The sequence below is a fragment of the Cimex lectularius genome, unplaced genomic scaffold (genome assembly GCF_000648675.2).
Source record: "Cimex lectularius strain Harlan isolate CLEC.00 unplaced genomic scaffold, Clec_2.1 scaffold231, whole genome shotgun sequence".
Taxonomy (NCBI): Eukaryota; Metazoa; Arthropoda; class Insecta; order Hemiptera; family Cimicidae; genus Cimex; species Cimex lectularius.
In genome coordinates, this window is record NW_019392879.1 from 451,958 (window position 1) to 466,269 (window position 14,312).

General features: G+C 32.5%; 2 protein-coding genes across 2 annotated transcripts in view; one reads left to right on the forward strand and one right to left on the reverse strand.

The window, feature by feature from the left end:
• LOC106673990 (glutamate receptor ionotropic, kainate 2-like) overlaps positions 1 to 14,312 on the reverse strand; it is a 282,478-nt gene that overhangs the window by 229,444 nt on the left and 38,722 nt on the right. The window lies entirely within an intron of this gene.
• LOC106674319 lies at positions 1,523 to 3,032 on the forward strand. Its single transcript, XM_014406961.2, has 2 exons — positions 1,523 to 2,101; positions 2,180 to 3,032. Exons 1-2 carry the CDS (start codon positions 1,692 to 1,694, stop codon positions 2,220 to 2,222), a joined length of 453 nt encoding a protein of 150 aa, XP_014262447.1. The 5' UTR covers positions 1,523 to 1,691; the 3' UTR covers positions 2,223 to 3,032.

The window sequence follows — 14,312 nt, forward strand, 5'->3', positions numbered from 1 at the left end:
TACGCTTGACAGAAGCGATCATAAAGGACCGAACCGCAGGTTCAGCACCACAATCATGATTTATACGACATCACAATTTATGCGTTAAAGCTCAAACGTCAGAAAAGATTGGAGTGAACAAAGCCACAATAATGAACATACATTTCTTTTTAATTTACATTGAAAATATTTAAAAAAATTTCTATTTACGAAAATAATTCTTTTTCATCGACAGAACTTTTCGATTAGCGAGACTCCGCTCTATTATGTTATAAACATTAATTAATATTGAACAATTCCCATCATAAAATCTTGAGATCATAAAATCTTAGTTACTCGCAGATATATAATTTGAATTTTTAATATAACTAAAATTCACTATAATAGTAATATAATTTATTTAGAAATCGTGAGATGCGGTCTGGGTGATGTAGGTTTCAGAAAAACATTTTCTTTCGTGCCAACGTTTCGATTTTTATTGAGATCATCTTCAGGGCATGGGATTTACAAAAATTGTTTACATATTACAATTACATTTTGGATGTGGAAAAGAGAATTTATACAATGCAAAAAAATATATTTTTAAATTATATTCAATCAAAGTATTTCTTAAAGTTGCCTTATTTTATAAGTGCTCCAAGGACAAACTCACTTTTGCATTTTTTATAACTTTTCTTAGTGAAATCTGCTTTGCAAGGTTGAAAAAGTGACATCGAACCCCAGGAGGGCAGCAACCAAAGAACATCGTGCGTGTCATTTTTTAATAAAAACGTGTATTAGTTGGTAGCAAAAATTTATTATTTTTCTCATAAAGTGTCCATAATTAAAGAAAAACTCCCTGGAATACTTATAAAATAAGGCAATTTTGGTGAAATCTCCGAAAAGTTTGATGGAAAAGTCACAGGCCACAAGTTGAGTATTTCCACAAAAAACGCGTTTGCCATTTGTTATTTTTTGAGCAGCTACTGTGCACTCCGAGGGGTGAATTTCTCAAAAGAAATGTTTTTATCTTGTGGAAAATTTAATTTGGTCAGATTGTATTTTAATGAAGTTGCGATTATGATTTTCTGAGAAAAAAAATTGATTTTAGATTAAAATCACCAAAATGTGATGATTCTCAGGAAAGAATCAAGGTATAAACTTCATTTTGGTTGCACTGAACTATGTTCTACTTAGCAAAACCAACCATGGCACTATTGACATTTAGCCCTGTAACACCCTGTATATCAATCTAATTTAAAAGAACATAAAAAACTAATGCATGTTTCAAGCTGTCCTTAAAAAATATACGTATAATGGGAGTTTATGGTCCAACAAACAGCTTAGGTCATCGCCGGCCCTCTGTGTGTTTTTCCTTCTTTTCAGAGTCTCTCACACATTTTTTTAGAATTTTTTTAACTGTTATCATTTGATCGTCTTGATCTGATTACTGACTCTGCCTTTATATGAAAACTAAGTCGATATGCTAAAATGCGAGCTTCTCATTTGTACCTAAGGCCAACTATAGAATAGAGATATACAATATATGCATCTCCACCGGATACAAATAGGGTTAAAAGCTGTCTCTATGGAAACATATTAAAAATTGACCAATTTTGAAATGCTTAATTTTTGATATATATTTCCATAGAGACAGTTTTAAAATAGAAGGTGACTTAAACAACTTCTTTTTGTTTTTAAAACTAAACCAATATTTATATTAATTTACCACTATGTGGAACAAAGTCTTTAATATAACAATAAGGGTGGCTGGTGCCTCCCTGTGTATCTACACGGCATATAAAGCACTGAAATATTTCAAGTATTCGACTGTGGATCGTCCCGAGTTCCATGAACGTCAAGAATTGGAAAGGAAACGGGACAAAAGAAGATATATTCCAGGTAAAGGATTAACCAGTGAATTCTTTTTATGCACCATATCTCCTGATGAAAGCGAAGATGAAGGAGGGCGCCCCTCAACCAGTGCCCAGCCTGAAAGACGGTGCCCGATAGGTTTTCCCGAGCATGATATCCTCGAAGGGATTTATACTCGCCCTAATAGAGCTAAAAATTTGCATCCAAAGAAAGAACCTCTTCCTGCTGTCACTGAAAAGAAAGAGAATGCACCCGAGAAAAATCCAAAGTAAGTGAGCTTTTTTTTAACTTTTTATATTATAATGTTTTTTCCAAACGTTTGTAAGTACAACTTTTTTATTGTTAGGCCTGAAGATGAGCAGCAGCCAGGGGGATCTGGGTCAACATGAATCCATTTTCCAAAATGCACGGGCAGTAAGTAAAGGCAGATCGGGCTTTAGTTTTTATGTGAATGTATACGTGAATGATTGAATACATATTGAATGAGGAGGGACACTGTGCTTTCACGTATTAAACGACACGAATCTTCTAGACTACCCCTAAACCAAATTATGCCCAAATGAAAACAAAACCCTTTCAAAATAGCTCGGGGACCACTGCCTATAATGAACTATATGTACTTCGTATTGATAATATTTGTGCCTCTACTCTAAGCAAGTCTAATAAACATGATACTCATATTTAATGTGCATGACCAGAAGCGCAAAGGTCATCATGATTAAAACTACAGAGCGTTACATAGCAATGATTCATCTTGACATGTAAAGTAAGGCCAAATAATTCAATTTACTCATACATTCTGTATACAAATGACATTCTTTATACAACGACGATACAATACATTTCTGGTACTATTTCTGGATTGGAAAATGACCTTGAACACACAGATATAATAAGAAGATTAAAAGTAATATTAAATTCAAGGTAGAGTTAAGGAGATGAACATTTTGGTGCAAATCAATGTTCCTAAATCTTCAAAATCTAGGCCCAACAATTCAAGACCCTGTGAAAAAATATGCTTGATTAGATACATAATTGAACCAAAAATAAGCAAAAGGTGAAGTGGCTCTAGTAACTGAAAAACTGCCAGAATACATACTATCTACCAACTACTGCAGAAAATGGTTGAATGATACAATGAATATGAAAACTATCCCGGCCTCTTTGTGATTGTAGAAAATACTTTTCACTGTGACATGGTAAAAGTAATTTAATCATTTTTAATAAAAAGGTATAAAAGTGGTATAATATTTTTTCAGAATGAAAAAAAAACGCCAAAACACTGAGCAGTTAAAACTCAATATAATGTGATCGACTATAAACCACTCCTTTTGTCACTGGTCAATGGGATAGATCTGTAAACTCTCAAGCACCTCCTTCAATCCTGATTTACAATCTAATATAACAATTTTCATTAAATACTTAAATAATTCTACTTCTAAATGTAACAGCAAAGCCAACAGGTACATAGTTTAAAAAAAAATTTTTAAATATAATTTTTAGTTTTATTGTTACATTAAATGTTTTGGATGTTTCGGGAATTTGCACTTATCATCAGGATCTTATTATTTTTTTATTTCAACTTTTTATTATATACAGAGTGACGTTTTACAACATAAAAAATTTAGAGAAATAATAAAGGTAGGGTGAGTATGTTGTTTAATCTTTTTAAAAGATAGTGTTTTCCCAACTTAAGAGACAAAAAAAAGAGACATGCTTGTAACTCCTTCAATCGGATGTTGAGCTTGAAGCTTGAAATCCAGAAGTTGAAAAGAACCCACCATCAATAAGAATTATTTTTTTAAAAGTTTAAAAATTTATTGATCAATAGTCATTAGAAAATTCGTTTTCAGTATTTGTTAATAATAATGACTCAAAATTCTATTCAACCCAAGCAAATAGAAAAAACAATGAAATGAACTTAAATTTTTTGAATTAGTTAAAATACCCTCCAACACTTTCAATACACTTCTCCCAACGCGATGGCAACTTTTCTATATCCTCTGAATAGAATTTTGAGTCTTAACCCATTTTCTAACGAGTTTTAATAATATTAATAAATCTTTATTTGCAACAATGTACAGTACATATAAATTTACAACAAATAATATTTTAGGATATCCCTGGCTGCTGTCAAAAAGCAAAGCTTATACTAGACAACAGGAGTTTTTTGGAGATCCTCAGAGAAATAAACAGAAAACCATAATAAAAAACAAACAAATAAACAAACAGAATAAATGTGTAGTATGAGAAAACCAACGAAATTAAATCTTGGCGTTAAAATGTCTGAACAATAATTTAAAATGTTTGAAATGATAAAATTTTTTCTTTCTTTGCAGTTTTTGAATTTTTGAATAATGATCCTCTCTTTATTAAAAAAACGAAGTGCCATATTTAATGAAAAATTGTAATATTGCATAGCTTTTACATTGTAAAAATGTGAGTTTGCCTATGAATTGTGTCTTGTGTTATATTCACTGATGTAATTAGTTTTTTGTGTTTAAACGTAGAAAGTTTGAGTTTAGCTAAAAAAATTTATACCATTATTATCATTACTTAAATTAATGAAATTATCACCTAAGAAAACAATATAAGCATCATCTGCATAACTAAATATTTTTCCGAAGATTTTAATTTTCTAAAAATCATTAATGCATAAAAGAAACAAAATTGGACCTAAGACTGTACCTTACAGTACTTTGAATGTTTTGATCAATAAACTTTTTAACCTTTTTAAATGATAGTTCTTACTGACAGTTTACTGTTTTCAACTTCTGGATTTAAAGCTTAAAGCTCAAAATCAGGTGTTACAAGCACGCCTCTTAAGGTTCAAATTCAGATGGTTGAAAACAAAAAACTATGAGTAAGAGCTATATTTTAAAAAGATTAAACAACATACTCATCCCGCTTTCATCATTTCTATTAAAAAAATTTTTTATGTTCAATCAAAGTATTTCTACTCACTGAAAGTGTTTGTCTTCTGTGTAATTGTGCTATTCACAATTAATGATTAATGGTAATTTGTTTATACTGCATCATATACACGATGGAGTAATGTGTTTTTTTAAAACTTTTTTAACTTAAATTTAGTTGGAGAGTTGATGTCCGAGAGGATCCAAGTCAAGATAGCTCATGTGGTAGAGCAGCGGCGTATTTAACCGAAGGTCGTGGGTTCGAATCCCGCTTGTCACTCTGACTTTTTTATCTCAGCCAAGACCGTACATAGAAAGAATAATTAATTGAAAGAAGTAACTTGGTCCATTGACTACTAAAACGTAAATGGTTGTTTTTAACTCTTTAAAATAGTATTATAATAAAAATATACCTACTTTGCCTAAAGTTAAAACCATGATTTATTATAATTTTTCATGAAATGACGACTTTGGATTTTTGTGTATAATCATAAAATAACAATTAATTATAACAGTACCAACTTTCTGAAATTTAAAAAATTTATTTATAAAAAGATTTTTTCTGTTCGTTAATTTTTTTTTATGTGATTCTATTTTTTAGTCCAATACCAATTATTTTGGTATAATATTTTGAATAATTTTTTGTGGTACAATGGTATCAATCACAATTTATTCGCCAGATTAAATAAAAGAATTTATTTATGTGTGGTGATTATTCTACACCGACTTCCTTCCCCACCACTTCAAAATCCGAAGTATATAAACATAAAACAGCAAAAACTCACTGACACTCTCAACACGACACGCAAGAATGGCACAATTACACAGAAGGCAAACACTTTGAGTGAGGAGAAATACTTTGATTGAATATAAAAAAATATATTTTGCATTGTATAAATTCACATTTTTCCACATCCTACATGTATTTGTTAAACAATGTTTGTAAATCCCAGGCCCTGAAGATGATCTCAATAAAGGTCGAAACGTTGGCACGATAAAGAAAATGTTTTTCTGTAACCTATATCACACCAAACCGCATCTCACGATTTCTAAATAAATATTGATTAACGGTCACTAATCACGACACATAGTAATATAATATTTTTCATAATTGTGCGGGTATTTTGAGCATGCACAAACTTATAACGATTTATTTTAAAAAAATGTATTTTTAATTTTCGTATTAATCATTACTGATTGCTAAAACCTGAGATATTTTTTAATGGTTCCTCTTTCCTACTTAAACATAACCTATTTGTACCATTACAAGTGAGATAATTATACCATTTATAACATTGTATTTAATTAAACGGAAAATTATAACCAGAAAAATCGTTAACATTGTTAATTTTGAGTTTATGTGTTTTGAAGGTTGATTACTCTTTTCCGCTTTTCCTTTCTCAGTCTCACTCAGTCACACTCACCCCAAACTCTCTCCCTCTCTCTCCCCTCTCTTTCTTTCTCCTCACTCTTTTCTTTGTGATAAAAAAGCTCGTTAAATGTCAGAACGAAATTAGAAACATAATTTTACGGGCTTTTATAAATAAAATGTTCAATTCAGTTCAAGTCAATCATTACTGTCTTATTCTTTTTTCCAATTTAAACTTTTATTTCTTCTCTATTTTCCTCTTTATCACATTTCTTATTTCCCATCTCTGTATCGATTTTTTCCTTTCGCCCCTTTCTTTTTCCTCTTTTTTATTCCTCTACCCCCCCTTTTTTATTCCTCTACCTCTCTAAATATATTCTTTTATTACCCCTTTTATCTATTGGTCTTTTTTGTCGTTTTTTTCTACTCTTTAAGCTGACTAAACTTTATATTTTATCTTCTTTCTCACTTATTTTTCTACCATCCCTCTTTTTCTATCCTTTTTTTATGGTTTTATTTTCCTTTTTTTAATTTCTTTTCTCGTATAATTTTACAACATCTCTCTCTCTCTTTCTCTTTCTCCTTGTGCTGCTCTCTTTCTTTTCTTCCTTTTTCCCTTTCAACCACTCTCTCTCTCTCTTTCTCTCTCTCTATCTATCTATCTTTCTCATCCTTTCTCACTCAGTATTTTCTTCCTGAGAAAAAATCTGTTTAAATGTCAGAAAGAAATTTGAAAATAATTTTGCAGTCTTTTATATACAAAATGTTCAGATGAAGTCAATCACACCAGTTTGATTCATTTTTCCAATTTAATCTTTTTTTCCATATTAGTTTATTTCTTCTCTCTTTTCCTCTTTATCACTTTTCTTTCTTTCCCATATTTGTATCTATTTTCTCCTTTCGCCCCTTTCTATTTCTTCTCTTTCATTCCTCTACCTTTCTCTCTACATATATTCTTTTGCTTACCCCTATCTTTTGGTCTTTTTTGTCGTTTTTTTTTTCTCTTTAAGCTCACTAAACCTTATATTTTATCTCTTTTCTCACCCCCTTTTCTCCCACCCCTCTTTTTCTTTCCTTCTGGTTCTACTTTCCTTTTTTTAATTCCTTTTCTCGTATAATTTTATAACCTCTCTCTCTATCTCACTTTCCCCCCTCTCTATCAATCTATTTATCTCTCTCATCCTTTCTCACTCACTATGTTTCTCGTGATAAAAAACCTCGTTAAATGTCAAAAAAGGAATTTGAAAATAATTTTGCAGTCTTTTATAAATAAAATGTTCAATTCAGTTCAGGTCAATCATTTCTTTCTTGATGTATTTTGCTCTCATTCCTCTCTTTCTATCTGATTTTTTTTGCAATTTATTCTTGTTTCTCTCATATTAGTTTTTATGTCCTCTCTTTCCCTCTTTTCACTTTCCTTTCTTTCCCATCTCTGTATCTATTTTCTCCTTCTATGTCTTTCTTTTTCTTCCCTTTCCCTCCTTTATGTTTATCCCTATCCATCCTCTATCTATATATCCTTCAAAATCCGACATATATAAACATAAAACAGCAATATATCCTGGCACTCTCAACGCGACACGCAAGAATGGCACAATTACACAGAAGACAAACATTTTGAGTGAGTAGAAATACTTTGATTGAATATAAAAAATATATTTTCCAGTGTATAAATTCACTTTTTACCACATCCTACATGTTTTTGTTAAATTTAAACAATGTTTGTAAATCCCAGGCCATGAAGATGTTCTCAATAAAGATCGAAACGTTGGTGCGATAAAGAAAATATTTTTCTGAAACCTACATCACCCAGACTGCATCTCACTATTTAGGAATAATTTATCTCTATCTATGGGCTCTTTTTTGCTCTAATTTTTTGGGCTTTTTTCTTTTTCTTTAAACGCTTTATGCTCACTAAACTCTATTTTTTATCTATCACTCCTCTTTTTCTCCAAACCCTCTTTCTATTTCTCTCTGATTCTTTTGTCCTTTCTTTCATTTCTTCTCACGTATCATTTTATAAGTTCTCTCCCTCTCACTTTCTCTCACTGTCTCACTCTCTTTCTCTCTGACTCTATCAATCTAGATATCTTCATTTATAAGTAATTTAGTAAAAAACGAAAGTAAAATATTAGATACGACCAATGCGTAAACTGCAAATTTATTATATTTAATACAATCCTGATCAACAAAAGTATACATTTATGCTTATAAAAACGATAACATTCCAAATGAATCACCAAGTTTTATTTTAGAGGGTTGAATAATTAAAAAATAATTATTTAATTAATACTTCCCCTCGGGTTGAACGCCTGTTATTTTAATCATTTATTTATTTTAATCATTCCAATTATGCGAGGACAAGTACATCATTTTTGATTAGGAGAGGGATGAAAGAGTTTCACTGATTAGGAATGGTAATTAAAACGGACAAGGTTCGAACATAGCAGGTGCCAATCGGCCCTGATTAAACCAGCTAAGGAAAGCCGCCTGCTAGGATAATGAAGCGTCGAACAACCAGCTTTTCTAAACAATTCAAACACAAGAATTTCCTCTAGTTTCAAATCTTTCTGTTTGACAACTCAAAAAGTTGCAAATTTTATAAACAAATGCCTTAGGCGTGTCTCAGGGTGTCTACAAAGCACCGCTACAATGGCTATATACGCGGAAGCCGCTGAGCCTCCCCTAAATATCAGAATCAAAAAATTAGCTGTGAACAAGATTATCCATCTGTACGAAAACGAAAGCAATCAACTATACCATAATACTAAACCAACCATATACTAACTATATATACAGCGTATAAAAGCAAAATAAATCCAGTTTATAGATTTGGGATACCCGCAGCTGACAGTACACCCCAGAGTTTCTATGTTGAAGATTATACAAAATTCCATGCTTGGATGGCAGAGAAAAGGTTTCTAGCTGATGCTAGGGATCTCCTCAAAGAACATTACCTGATCTTTACAGATGGGTCATTGATAGAGGGAAAGCTAGGATTTGCCATCAATGATACTATACGCAAGATTAATTTTGTTTTAAATTTTGTTTGCTCTCCCCGCACATTGCTCAATCTTCTCGGCAGAATCTATGGTAGTTTTAAAGGCAATCAAAATTTGAATATCCGAAAAGCCGCAATCTTAACGGATTCTAAAAGTGTGGTATCTCATTTGGCATATGTAAACGCTATCCTTTTTAAAAAGATAGTTCCTACTCACAGAAAGTTGTTTTGGAACGATCCGGATTTCGAGCCCTCTAGCTCATCATCAGCTTGAAGTACTTCTACAACCATGTCTCTCAACATGAATTGCAAAAGTGAACCAGCTGATTCTCCCCACCAACGCGACTTTTCAATTAACAGCTGGTTTTTTAATGGCGCTCAATTTGAACGTGCGAAAAGAGACATTATAAAACAAATAACTATTATAATAGTAAATACTGTAAGAAACTGTTGTAACAAAGGGAGAGAAATAGATTGGTTTGAAAAATTTGAAATTAAAAAATGTAAAATTGAACATGGTGATAAGTGCATTACTAATATAACCGATTTTGATCTTCCCCTATTTTAAATATGTACATGAATAATATTAAACTTCCATATAATTAAATTAATTGTTTTAATTGTTATTATTGTTAAATTCATTTAATAATATTAAGATATCATTCTAATTTTCTATGTTTTATCTTTAGTCACTAATTTATAATTAATTTCTTACAGTATTTACTATTATAATATTTATTTGTGTTATAATTTCCGCTTTTCGCACGTTCAAATTGAGCGCCATTAAAAAACCAGCTGTTGACTGGAACGTCGCGTTGGCGGGGGTATCAGCTGGTTCACTTTTGCAATTCATGTCGATAGACGTGGTTGTAGAAGTCCTACAACCTGATGATGAGCTAAAAGGCTCGAAATTCGGATCGTTGCAAAACAACTTACTGTGAGTAGGAACTATCTTTTGATAATTATTCAATTCATTATCATTCATTTTGGAGATCACGGCGATATTCAGTGGAATTATTTCTTGCATTTGAAGTTTTGAATGTTAAATCATACCAAGTCGACGCACGAGAGTAACGACTCGCCTCAAAAGCGATGTTTTCCTAAATGTAACACATGGGAAAGGTTTCTTTAGTAGCCCTCAAGGATTCAAATTTTGGAATTTCATGCGATCCTACTACAAAATTCCCCCTAAGATCTAAGTATTGAACGTGCTGGTCACACAACTGCGTCGTCAATAGACTGGCTGCTCTAGAGTCTACAATAGCGTCGACCCGCTGATACCTTCGAACTATGTTTTTAAAAAGGATTGAACACCACCCTCACTCCATCATTTATCATTGCTATTAATGTAAACACTAATGCGAAATGCGATCATATAACGATGAGCATATTGATACAAAAAAAATCGAAGAGAGTGGTAAAGAGGTCTGGTGTTGGATACTCTGGTATTCGGGAGAACGAGTTGGTCTATACACTTGCGAAGAGAGCAGCGGAATACGGGGTACATGTGACTACAAAATGATCAGAAATGACTGCTAAAGGATCGTTAAAAGGCACTGGCTCTCGGAATGGCAGGATTTCCACAATACTAGTTCTGGGAGATCTGTGTGAAGGAACAGATATCCTATGATACCAAAGGGATCTTGATTTAAAAATCTTAGGGCTTTTCGTCAATGTTTTAAAACAATTACTCGTATAAGAACGAATCACAGTATGAGCGGTGCACATAAGCATAGAATGGGGCGTAGGGAAACCCATAATTGCTCCACGTGTTATCTGGAAAACTTAAGCCACATAATGATAGAATGCCCAGAATACAATGAAAACCGACGTAAGTTCATTGAGGGAATTCAGTCTCTGGAGGGACTAACAAGGCAGTTTTGTCTGGAGTACCTCGTTTCCGCTGGCAGGGATGACATATTCGATCTGATTTATCGCTTCTTAAAGTAATGCGAAATTGACGTATAACCGGAAAAAAAGAAAAAAGTCTAAGGTACTAGGCAATTGCTTGCCAGTCATGCTCTATATAAAACAGAAGCATGGGTAACATGAATTCATACACCCAAAAAAAATTCTTTCTGGTTATGAATCAGACCAATAATTTAGAGTGTACAGTAACAGAATAAAATTATTCGTACAACGCAAAGGTGACTGCTTTGATTTTGGCTAGGGATGAGCATCGATAAATAAACTCGATCAAACATAGGAACCGCACCATCGATGGTGGTACGACCATCGACTCTATAGTCTACACAGCGATGGTTTTTTGAGTACTCATTACTCAAATGTCAAATTATTTTCATACGGAAACATTTTTATTTGCCACATTAGAAGCAGAAGCTAATTTTTCAAACTTCGTTTTTCTGATTAATAAAAAACATTTTCATTTTTCAATTAATTAAGGATTTTAGTTCAGATAAAAAAGTCAGTGACAAGAGCGGGATTCGAACCCACGACCTTCGGCTAGATACGCCGCTGCTCTACTACTTGAGCTATCGTGACTTCGATCCACTCGGACACTAACTTCTCATCTCAACCCCACCTTTTGAATTTTCCCTCCTTTTTGCCATTCTTCAAATGTCGTGTAATCTATTTGATTCTCGGAGAAAAATTCAAAAGGTGGGGATGAAATGGGAAGTTAATGTCCGAGTGGATTGAAGTCAACGATAGCTCAAGTGATAGAGAAGCAGCGTATTTAACCGAAGATCGTGGGTTCGAATCCCGCTCGTGATACTGACTTCTTTATCTAACCAAAGCCTTAATTAATTGAAAATCTTTTATTTGTTCAATCGGACCACGAAATGGTGTATTCATAAGTATATTAAACCGAATTTTTGTGATCTTTTCCAAATCTTTCTACCATCTTAAGTTACTTAATGTGAATAGGAACCATCTTTTTAAAAAAATGATTGAAATCCACCCTCACTCCATCATTCATATTTTCTATTAATTTGGTAGACAAAGCAGTAATGGATTATAACACAATTTAATGTGAGTAGAAAGCATATTTTAAAAAAAAGGACTAATCTCATTTATCACCGTGAATCGAATAGATTACACGACATTTGAAATATGGCAAAAAGGAGGGAAAATTCAAAAGGTGGGGTTGAGATGGGAAGTTAGTGTCCGAGTGGATCGAGGTCACGATAGCTCAGGTGGTAGAGCAGCGGCGTATCTAGCCGAAGATCGTGGGTTCGAATCCCTCTCGTGACACTGACTTTTTTATCTCAACGAAAAACCTTAATTAATTGAAAGATATTAATTCGTCAAGCGGACCACGAAAACTATTGAATTATTTTTATTTATTTAATAACATTTATTAGATATTATTTTTGCTTTTGAATCATATATAGTTGTAATATATATGATATTACTTTTAAATAAAAGACGTCTATTGTTATAGTATTTTGTTCATTTGAATTTTATTCAAAATACCTCCCTGTTTTGGTTTTTTTCGATACTCTGAAAAACATTCATTATCCACCGAACCCAATCCTGTCCTTTGCAGAAAAAAAAGAGGTGAAGGTTTAACATGTAACTAAAATCAAGCATATCCTTAATTTATTACAATTAATGTATCCATATTTTACAATGATACACTTCCACATCTTCTCCGGAGCGAAATAAAAAAAAAACGTATCTTTAAAGCCCATTTATCCTCTAAGCGATTTCTCGTTTTCGAAAAAATCTCTGCAGCTTGGAAAACAATCGGTCAGAGGGAACAAATGTGCCACTAAGGCAACAAATTGATAGGCCAAACAACAGATTTTGACAGGTCACTTTCATATCAGAAGAATATTGGTCACGTTTCATAAAAGTGAAAATTAGGAAAAATAAAAAAAGTTCATAAAACATTGGCAGCCATTTATGGTGAAAAAACATCGATGTTGAAATCATTGAACATCGGTCGCCTACCATCGATGTTTTCTAAGCATCGACCATCGATGCTCATTCCTAATTTCGTCACTCTGATTGTAATTTAAATAAGTGAACTATTATTGAAAGGTTGTTTCAAGCTTATTTTTGTAATAACTTACTAATCGAGGATTATAATCTTATTATTAAAATTATCTGATGTATTGCAGAAAAACAGATCATACATCAATATACGATTAGGCTTTATTACCCTTGGCTTAATACAAGTTTTTGAATAACAAATTTATCTAATAAAATTATAATGACATGAAAAGAATACGCTTATCAGAAATGGATAAATATTTTGATTTATCTTGTTTTACAAATAACAAGTTTTATGCTTAAGCACATTGATTTCCTTCGTTATCGAAGGATAAAATCCCAGTTTTATCGTAAGGACCTCTTACAAGATAAACTAACATGTAAAAGTCATTTCGATGAAATTTACGACCGTATTAGAAGGGATATTTGTTTCAATGATTCCAACGATTTAAACATGAAAAAATAAGTGGGTTTTACAAAGTTTGTATTGTTAGTGAACTTCACCGGAAATATATCTGTTGGATGACTATCCGTTGAATAATATATGTAGCTATTATCAGTTATTTTATCTGTATCTCTGTCCCACACTAGTTTTCTTAATCAAAATCAAATTTTTACTCATAAACGTGTTTGTGCTATTTGTATTATTAAACATACCTGGTCAAAAAATGATCTAACCTATGATGTACTATAGATAAATTACAAAGAAAATTATTAGTGGATTTTTCCGTCCGAAAAGTACGGTCAAAAGAAATCAAAATTAATGCTAGGAACAATTGCTGTGAAGTTAATTTTAGTTGAAGATAGAAATGAAGGAATGGAGGCTCTGCCAGGCTTGATCACATTTAATAACACTTTATCAAGAATCGATTAGGTTTCGTCCGATTGACCAAATAAATGCTTTTCAATTAATTAATCTTTAAGTAAGGTATTGTTTGAGATAAAAAGTCAGTGTGAGGAGAGGGATTCGAACCCACGACCTTCGGCTAAATACGCCGCTGCTCTACCACCTGAGCTATCGTGACTTCGATCCACTCGGACACCAACTCTCCAAGTCAACCTACCACCGTTAGAATTTTCTGTCTTTTGCCATTTTTCCACTATTAAATAAAAGCTTTTCGAAAAATCTAATTTGAGCTTTTCATCATTCGAGGTGAGTTAAACCGTACTCGCATATTTTCTCCTTTTCAAGGGAAAACATTGAATAATACTTAAACTCCCTCCCACCTCGCACAATGAG